General features: G+C 40.0%; 1 protein-coding gene across 1 annotated transcript in view; it reads right to left on the bottom strand.

Moving 5' to 3' along the window:
* LOC128886794 (uncharacterized) overlaps positions 1-9,981 on the bottom strand; it is a 58,785-nt gene that overhangs the window by 46,233 nt on the left and 2,571 nt on the right. Inside the window, exons 2-4 of the mRNA XM_054141957.1 lie at positions 7,642-7,985; positions 5,757-5,898; positions 3,235-3,425 (exon numbers count right to left, since the gene is read on the bottom strand). Of these exons, the coding sequence (XP_053997932.1) occupies positions 3,235-3,425; positions 5,757-5,898; positions 7,642-7,985 (677 nt within the window). The remainder of the gene's footprint in view (positions 1-3,234; positions 3,426-5,756; positions 5,899-7,641; positions 7,986-9,981) is intronic.

The following is a 9,981-nucleotide window of genomic DNA, read 5'->3' as shown; positions in this document are numbered from 1 at the left end:
GAGAGAGAGAGAGAGAGAGAGAGAGAGAGAGAGAGAGAGAGAGAGAGCTCGAAAGTTTACTCTTCACGCTGAAAATGTCAGGTTGAAGGATAATTTCAACAACCTGGTTGCATCTTTTGTTACAATACTATAAAGTATGATTAAGCATTAAGTAATATAGAACCAGCCTCATAAGCATTCTCTTTATTTGTCTATTGAAGAAGTTTGTCGAAATTAAATGATAGATTTGATGTTCCCAAGTAAATTTGTCGTTATAAATATTAGGTTGTCCCAAAAGTTTCTTCCCTTTCGTTAATAAGTAACGCATACACAATATTTTATGTCTAATGTTATGTTATCGAATTGCGTACGATTCATTTTCCTCCACTGCTGTTTCAACATTAACATCTAAAAAATCAGTTGTTTATTTATATAAACATTGCCACACAAGATAACTGAGTGCAAGTCACGGAAGAACCTTTCGAGACAACCTAATATGTACACCATCTCAATACAAACAAAAACCCTAACGACTATGAGATCTCAGAAAACACGGCCTACGGATAATTTTGTTGTCTGTCATAGTTCCCCTTCCCCCTTCTCAAAATCAAACATTTTCCCCCTGAGCCATATCTTCGTATCATTAAAAGCAACAAAGATATTTTAGCAAGTTTTCACATGATCCAATTGGTGCTACGGGTAGTACTAGAGACAAGAATTCATAAAGAAACGGCTTCCACATAGTAAGTGTTGCAGGGCAAAAGGGCCCTCCACCCTTGAGCTAAAACCCCGAGATCTCTTGTTAGAGGCTGCGAGAGGTTGGGAAACGCTGGGACAGAGCGAGGCGGAGCATCGCGAAGGACTGGAAAACGCATTGTTTAGGCTGCACTTACACCGACCGACGGTGGGTGTGTCGCGAGCATGAAATACCGACGAAGCGACTACAGAAGGGAAGGAGTCCGTTCGGTGACCGACACTCGAAAGCCACGTGAAAGATTCTAGCGGACCCCAGCCCAGAGATGGAGAAAATTACCAAGAACGATAAACTTATTGTAAACGTCGTATTACTTACTATTAAACCCTACAAACAAATCTTCTTCTAATTTCTACACTTTTGCAAAAATAAATTTTACCATGTTATTGGAGCAAAAAATGATACGAACAGTCATAACTCAGTATTTATAAACATCTAAATTTCGCAATTCTTACACTGTTCTTTGATTGAATTTTTATTCGTGCATTGGGAAATATTTGATCGCGAAATAATGCCCAGTTCTATTTTCGACTCGTTATTTGAAATTTCTATCCGGATAAGAACGTTTCTCCTCTCTGGACCATGGTCACCGGACTCTATTCGAGCCTTTGAGCGAGATCCGTTCGGTTCTATCGACTCCGGTTTCGGGAAATTAATCTCCAGACCCCGGTCCGCTGCACCGTCGAGGTCCAAGCGATACACGTTTAATTAAAAGCACGGCGCCCGTTTTCGAAAATAAAACAACCACCGTGGAATAGCGTCGCAGACGCTCGTCAGAAATTTCGCTGAAACGATCTCGAGGAATTGTTTAATCGGCGTCCACCTTGTTGTGGATGATCGACCAGACCGCTCTATAAATAAAACGCGGATAATAATACGAAAAATAATAACGAACAGAAAGATAAATAATAACAAAAAATATTCTTCAATAGAAAAACAAAGAGTTTGTTGGTGAAGAGGTTTTCGTTTTCACGACTCTGTAAGAAAGTTTGAAACAAAATTAATGACTTTGAACTCCCTAACAATCATTGACATTCCTATATAGGACCACGACAACGTCATCACAATAAATCCCCCGTAGAATCTTTCCCAAATGTTCTTTCTTACTTTCGAAAATAAACGAGTTGCCAAGGTGCCGTGATTCAAATTCCTCACCCTCTATACATATTACGATTCATTTTTTGAAATTTCCCAAAGGCCGGCGAGCAACAATTTGAGAAACACTGCTCTAAGGCGACAAGCAGCAGCAGAGGGCCCCCTTTACCCGTGCCCCGGAAAATAAAATAATTATTGTACTCGAGGAATATTTTCTATCCCGCCCAACGTTGGATAATTAGAGCTAATAAATCACAACGAGGAACTCCTCGCTGAATGTTCGGATTAAAATTCGCTAATAAAAGCTTCTACCGTCACACAGGGGGCAGTGCTTCTCTCCCTTCTCTTTGGACCTTTCGTTGGCTTCGTAAATGCGCACTTTGCAGAGAGGCGAAATGGAGGACGATATTGCATTATGGTATTCCATTAGCACTATTATCTTTATTGCGTTATAATTGCAGAGCTCCCGGCAAACGACCCCCAGACTTTGACACATAGATTAATCTCCGCGTCGAGTCTAGGACAATTCTTCTCCTGGCTGTGTGGCGGCTCTGAGATTCATTTAAAACTGTCGAGACGGCAGAACGAACAAACTTCTGGACTTATCCGGTCCGTAACACTCCCGGCTGGTTTCTCCCGATAACGGAGATTTCTGGCTCTAAGGTGTACTCCACCGCGACCACCGCGACATCTAGCGATCACCTGCAGAGTTCACTGTGCAACGACGAAACCACAAACCGTCTAGGTGCAGTTGCATTCGTCACTTGCAGGGATCTACCGTAGATCATCCGTGTACAGTCCTATACCAGCGATCAATGTTGGGCGTTATTCGAAGTAATTCTCAGCTCGAAATGATCGTTTCGATAAAGATTCGTTCGAATAAAATTTTATTAGAATAACTTTCCATGATAAAGGATAAACTGGATGCCATTCAAAGATTGACGAATCGGGTGTTCCAATTAAAATTAATTTTAATAAGAACTTGTTCCACAGTATGTTTTTATTCGAATAAGGCTTCTGTAGGGTTACGAATGAATCTGTCATTTTTCGTGTCGTTTCTAAACAATTTTACACCTATGATACAGTCCCGAACAGAGTCAGGACAGGTGAAACCAGAGGAAGAGTTTTGGTTACGTGACGGCTATGTTTACATTCAACTCCATCTCCCGAAACGGACGATAGTAACTTTAATATCGTAGTAGCCTGACACGAATAGATTGAAACTCAATTAACAGGGCAACAACATGTCGCGTGGATCGATCTATACAGACCTTGATTCACGTTAAGACGAAATAATTCAGTACGACTTAAACTGGTATTGGAAAACAATATCGGAATGCTTTCGATACACGATTTCTTCGCACTCATTAAAATTTCAAGAAAACGAAAACAGTTTTGGTACTCACCTGCAAATCGGTTGTTGGTCGTCACGTTCGTCCGGTTGATTCAGGAAATTGCCGTCGTTTATCGCCGAAGACGTCGAGCCCCGCGGTGACCTTGGCCCGCCTTCTGGTTCTCCAATCAGGACTTCTGTTTGGCCATTTTGGAAGGGACTGCTGGCACGTCGTTCCCCGATCCTTCCACCCTGCACCGGTGTCTGGAAATGCAAGTGTGATCACACAATTATTGACAAAACATCAATAATTTACCGATGAAAACATAAATATTGTATTATTTGTGTAGTCAAAACGTAAATTTATACACTAGCGAGTGTACATGATTGGAGTTATACGTCTAACGGTACAGCTCCGCTGAAATGTATCATTTTCATTAACACGTTCGTCGCCACGTCATCCAGAAACGGGTGACAGGACTTTCTATTAAGGAACTAAAAAAATAAATTTCAAAGGTCAATAAAACAATCATTCGCAATAATGAAAATAAGTCTGGACAGGTTTCGTGAATTTGCCGACGTTAAAAAATTAAATGCTACGAGAGATGTTTAATTATCTAATCGACAATAATCTCGAGACAAAATTTTAAGTCTATAGAAATTTTCACGAGTTTTAGCTTGGCAGTGAACGTGTTAAATGTATCAAATCCCTAGTAAACTCCACCAATTTGGATATTTTTTTGCAATTTATATTTGGCGATACAACAGTAAGCCTTAATTTTGTAAACAATCTAATCGACGAGGAATCAATAACCGGTAAGTCCCATCTTTAACTGGAAGGTGAATCACGGTTACGCGGTTACGAGATGAATTTCGAACAAACATTCTATCCGCGGGGAAATCAAGCTACCGCGACTACTTTTTCGCACGTCGCAGAATAGACGTTGTCAACAGCGCGGTGAGATTGAAGAGCGCCGTTAGTGAGCTGTGGAACGCGAGTACGCTTCGTTAACGATCTAAAATCAATAAAAACTTTATCCAGGTCACAAAACCGATTAACCCTTGTGGTTCTAACGATGAAAGTCTACGATCGGGACGAGCGTTCTCTGAATGGGACCCAGTGCAAAAACGATTATCCACAGTTATTATTGCACTCTACATTAACGTACACATCATGTTCAATAATACCTCGCAGTATATTTTCTTTAAATACAACATTTGTTCGGAACTACAACACCTTCGTTAAAGGTAAAATATTCCGTTCAAGATCAAATTCTGCCTGCTACAAATCACTTCACTTTAAATATTTTTGTAAATATTTAAATACTTAAATAACGATGTGTGACAAAAAAAAAAGTTCATACTTTTCTTGAAGCTAGTAGTGTTTACTTTGAATATCAATCAGAGCCTCGTTTTTTACAACAGAGATGGGCAAAATTTGTATCTAAAAAGAAAATTTCAAAGAGAACTGAACGACCGTTTACAAACGGCTGGAGCGCCCCGAGGGTTAATCGTGTGTATTAACTCGTTCCTCGAGGCACTTTTCATCGAATTCCAAGCAACGTTCACCTGCGATTAATTATGTAGGAATGAAGTACAGACAACGAATTGCAATTCCGGGAAATGGTTACTTCACGCTTAACCCATTAGAACGGACGCGTTTACATAAGCAGCGCGAAGGAGAAATCATTTTTTTTACCTGAACGGTGTAAAGATAGAAGTGAACCGCGAGTCGCTTTCAAGGATATTAAAAACACCGATATGCACGGGTTAGCTGCTTGCCAGGTGTTACTCTTTATCTTTCGCGCTCAGTTGCGACAGCGTGTCCCATCGGAAAAATGAATTCTTTTCAACGTAAAAGAATAGAAGAATAGAATACCAGACGGATATGTAGATGAACGAGTCTGTTTGAACAGTGAGGAACAAAAAGATTTGAAAATTTGCTTAACCCCTTGTGTTGCAGTGTTGTACGTGTTCCACGCCCGTTCGAGATACTTTTTTAATAAAACAAGCGTTTCACGTATCCTATTAGCATAATTCATCGCGTTAGATTGTAAGGAGGTCAGGTCTGGGTAATAATAAGTTACAATATATATGTCAAGGAGAAATACTCTTACACGGGGTACTGATTACTTTTAAATATACATTACGTTGTATTTACTATTTAGAATTTGGTATTTTCAACAATTTACTCCAGACGAAGTTATTTTAGATACCGCAATACGAATCGATCCACTGCAAACCGTGAATAAAAATTCATAATTAACTTTCCCAATAATAGATATAACATTGTCGGAAGATTGATAAATGTCATGGGTCAACATCAGTTAGAATTCCACTTTCCTTTGTACAAAGCAATTCGTCTCTGAAAAGGTTAAAATGATACAATGAAGGTAGACGCCTACAGTTGTTAAACTCCAATGATAAATGTATATAGAAGGTCAAGTTATTCACATTTGTCTGCATTAAACATTGTCTTCTTTCTTTTAGACCGTAAGACGCCCCTTCGCACTTTGGAAAACACTGTGGCGAACCGTTGCATCGCGTTGCTACGTTTCGTGATAAATAAATGAATAAAAGATTTCTTTCGCTAACCAAACGATTGGTTTCCTCGGGACCGCTCTGGGGCTTGTTCAACGCGTCCTTTCCTTCGCCGGCGTCCTTGGTGTCCTTTCCTATGATTTTCGGGATCGTTCCGTTGCTGAGCTTCGCGGTAAATGCATTCGGACTCGGTTCCCTGCGACAGAATCGATAAACACGTTAAGCCTGCCATAGAATACGAAACAAAATACTGCTACACAACAAATTTTACTTGTAACTTTGTCACGCGTGTTTCTATAACGCGATATTAAAATCTGTATTGTAACAGGTTCACCAAACATTTTGCATCTCGATATTAATAATCGTAAAATATAATTTTAATATTCTTCATTTGGCATTTCTGGTTTTCTATTTAACGGAGATAAGAATTTTGTTCGTTTCTGCTACGGCAATGGTTTCCGGAATAAAAACAACGACGCCATGCGCGGTTGCATCGCAATGGGATATCAATCACGCCAATCGCTATTTCTCGCATCCGGTCTGTAATTGTACTTCCCATTGGTGGGTACCGTGAGTTTTCACGTTTCGAACATACTATGCCACGCTACAAACAAATCGGAACCGTTAAAGGCAACATTTCAAACAAGGGAAGCTCGAATTCTTCCAAAATAAAGTTCATGGGAACCTAATCGCACTGTTCTTTTTCCATTTCGATCAAAAAACCGATTTTGAAGGTGAATACACACCCTCGTAATACTTGTGGTTATTTAAACGATATTCTAAAAACGATTTCAACCAAAATGCCAATTATGCTACAAAGGATGCTCGAGACCACAGAGAAACTGTTTCATAATTCAAATACAAGCACAACGATCGTCAAAGTTGTTATCAAAATACCCTACTTATATGTGTTACAGTTTATGAACACCGGCAGAAAGGCAAGAATGGCGGATGACGTTGAGTTGGAGCCACTGCAGGTCCGCAAATGTTTTATTTCCGAGTTACAGGCTTTCAATGTTTCGTAACAGAGGTTATGCCTCGAACGGAATGTCAAGTATGTAAACATGACTCTAATTTCGCTCGAGCACGATAGCATAACGCGAACCAGTGCTTCTCAAACTACGGTCTGCGAATGTATAGGTGGGGGGCAGTAAGCTCTCTAAAATCACTATACCGAATCTAAGTGATAATGAAATAAATGCATATTTCTTTGGTAATAGAAACGATAAAATAAGAAAAATTAATCATTAAATACAGATTTAATGAACTTCAATCAACGTTTCAATTACTGTTCTTTTTCAGAACACGCAATGGTTCAACAAAGTACATTTCTAATAATATAATAGAATTAACAATTAAACATATCCATTTTTTATCAGATGTATCAGATAGAGATTAAAAAAGATGAAAAAATACATTCAGGTCAAGTTACGAATTTCGAGTAATTAATTACTTAGTGCTGTACAATTAAATGCAAACCAATTGCTCGTTTCCGTGGGACTGTATAATGCCGGAGAAACATGGTTACAGTTGTCTCGTCCCAAAGGGACAGGCATGTTTACATATTTGACATTCCGTTGGAAACATGACCTTTGTTACGAAACTTTCAAAGCACGTAAAGTCCGAGACGAAGCATTTGCAGACCGATTTTTATACGATTTTTATGGATCAATGCAACGAGCAGAGAATGTGCTCCCTCGGCTAGATTTTTTCAATTACTACAATACTTTTATTTACACCTAACAGATTTCAGGTGCGATTAAAAACTTAATTCAGTTACCAATTACGCGAGACAATTAACTCTAAGAAGTTGACAACGGATTAATTGTAACTGTCGCAGTTCACGCAATTACGGAAGTCGATTGTTAATTAAATGACAGAGTGTCCAACGGTGAACAACCGAAGGCAGGCAACCGTCAAGAACGAAATGTCCACTTACTTGTCGGCAAGCGTCACGGTAATTTGGTTGCCAGTCACATTTTTGCTCGCGTTGACCCCGCTCGTGGACGCCACCGACTCGTTGATCTGCACAGAGAATAGAGAGCATCCAAAACGATCAGCGAGGTTATACCCTGGCAAACGGCCGCGCTTCGCCGTTAAAAACAAAGGGCTCCGAGACGGGAAAGCAGCTCGATCGATGCTCTTTTTCGTCTGTTTTGCCTTGGCACGCGACACGGACGGATCCCAGAGAGGGAGAGAAACAACAAACGATGGAGAAAGAGAGAACAACTTGCGTGGAAAACATTTCGGAGCGCGCCACCTGTGGAATAGGCGGAACACCGCCTACCACCGGAAGATGGACAGGTTTCTTATGTGAATATACTTTGTGCGATAAAATACTATTATAAAAATAACCTCGTAATGTTAAGGGTTAATAATCGCTACGTATTGGTCCCATTTCAGAGTCCCTTCAGGAAACAGACGTAGAAAATATAGCTACCTTAATACACGGTCTGTCTAAAAAGAAACCGAACTTTTGCTTTAAAAAGAAAAAAGTACAAGTAAAGTTTTTACACAGACGTTTATTTACTCAAAATAATCTTCCTCTGCGTCGATACAGCGTGTAGACCGCGTAATTAACATTTCGAAGGACCTTTGCAGCTCCTGTTTTGGTAGCCCGTTTAGTACGGCGGTTACAGCCGCCTGAATCTCCGAAATGTTGCTATAATGTGTCCCTTTCGTTGGAATTGGCATTGTTACCTTGAATCATTCACCCTACTCGCCTGATCTGTCTGCCTGCGATTATTTTCTTTTCCCAAAATTGAAAATTCCATTGAAAGGGACACATTATAGCAACATTTCGGAGAATCAGGCGGCTGTAACCGCCGTACTAAACGGGCTACCAAAACAGGAGCTGCAAAGGTCCTTCGAAATGTTAATTACGCGGCCTACACGCTGTATTGACGCAGAAGGAGATTATTTTGAGTAAATAAATGTGTGTGTAAAAGCTTTACTTGTACTTTTTTCTTTTTATAGCGAAAGTTCGGTTTTTTACGGTCTTCACGGTCTAGACAGACCGTGTATAACCCCTGTATAAATACATCTCTGAATGTACTTCAACTCATTCATTCCTAAGGGTATTGACAGTCTACTACGAGATATCTCGTTTAGACCGATTGCAATTGCTCACGGAACAAGATTGTACCCGTTTGAGTTAGACCTGATTTAGATCCGCCGATAATTATGTTATTATTAGAAAAGATGAGCGAAAATTTAATATATTTATAATTTTTAACAAATTTAGTATCACTTTTTATTATCAAAATATTGGGTTGGCCAAAAAGTTCGTTCGGCTTGTGGTGATAGTTATCCCTGCAGTTCGAATGGTTACTAATATGATGAGAACTTTTACAATAGCGGAATCATAAATTTGCATACGAGATGGGGAAAGATCGTAAAACAAAATGAACAATATGTTACGAGATAAATATATTTCTTTGTCTAAGAAAAATCCTTGTTTATTTGGCTAACCGAATAATAACTCGGATTACACATCTGTATTCAATTTTAGCCACCAAGACAAAACGTGCTCAATTCGAATAACGGTTAATGGATTAATGTCATCTACAATGTACAGAGAGAAAAAATATGCGCCTATACAAAGTTGGACAATAACTTTGTCCACCTTGAACATCTCCGTTACTTATTGTTCGATGAAAGAACTTTATCCGTGACATTCCACCTTCAAAACCATTCGAATTGTCCCACGAACGTTTTTCATCCCATTAAAAAAAGGTAAAAGGGTAAAAGGAGACACTCGGGTGGATCCTTCAGCCAAGACACTTTGTACGTTTATACGGAATGTAGGTTTACAAAGAAAGCAGCTACGCTAAAACGAATAAATTATCCCCCGAATACAGTCAAACTGTTCGTTGTCATCGCGAACAAGGAGCTACCCTTTCCAGCTTCCGTAACGGAACTATAGGAACACGGTCGCCGGGCAACTCGAATGAAATCAATGCAGTACCAAAGGTAAATCGAGCGTATCATACAACAACCGACCGCGACGGTTAATTTCTGTTCCTTGGAACATGGAAGGGATGGCGTCAATTATGAATCGATCCGCGCGGAGCAATTGCAAACGACTCGTCGTTCACGTTAAACGACAACGGCTGACAAAGGGAAGGAAGACAGATAACCAGCGATCGCGCGTCTCCATTGTATTCAATGCAATTAGTTTCTATTCCATCCGCGTCTCAGTCCACGGGGATCTATCGAACATTCCAATCGGAAGCGTGGCCGCGAAATTCACGGCATTCCGCGCGAACGGGCGCCCCCC

This window comes from Hylaeus anthracinus, unplaced genomic scaffold, assembly GCF_026225885.1.
Source record: "Hylaeus anthracinus isolate JK02 unplaced genomic scaffold, UHH_iyHylAnth1.0_haploid 11985, whole genome shotgun sequence".
Classification (NCBI taxonomy): Eukaryota; Metazoa; Arthropoda; class Insecta; order Hymenoptera; family Colletidae; genus Hylaeus; species Hylaeus anthracinus.
This window is presented reverse-complemented; position numbering and strand designations above follow the sequence as displayed.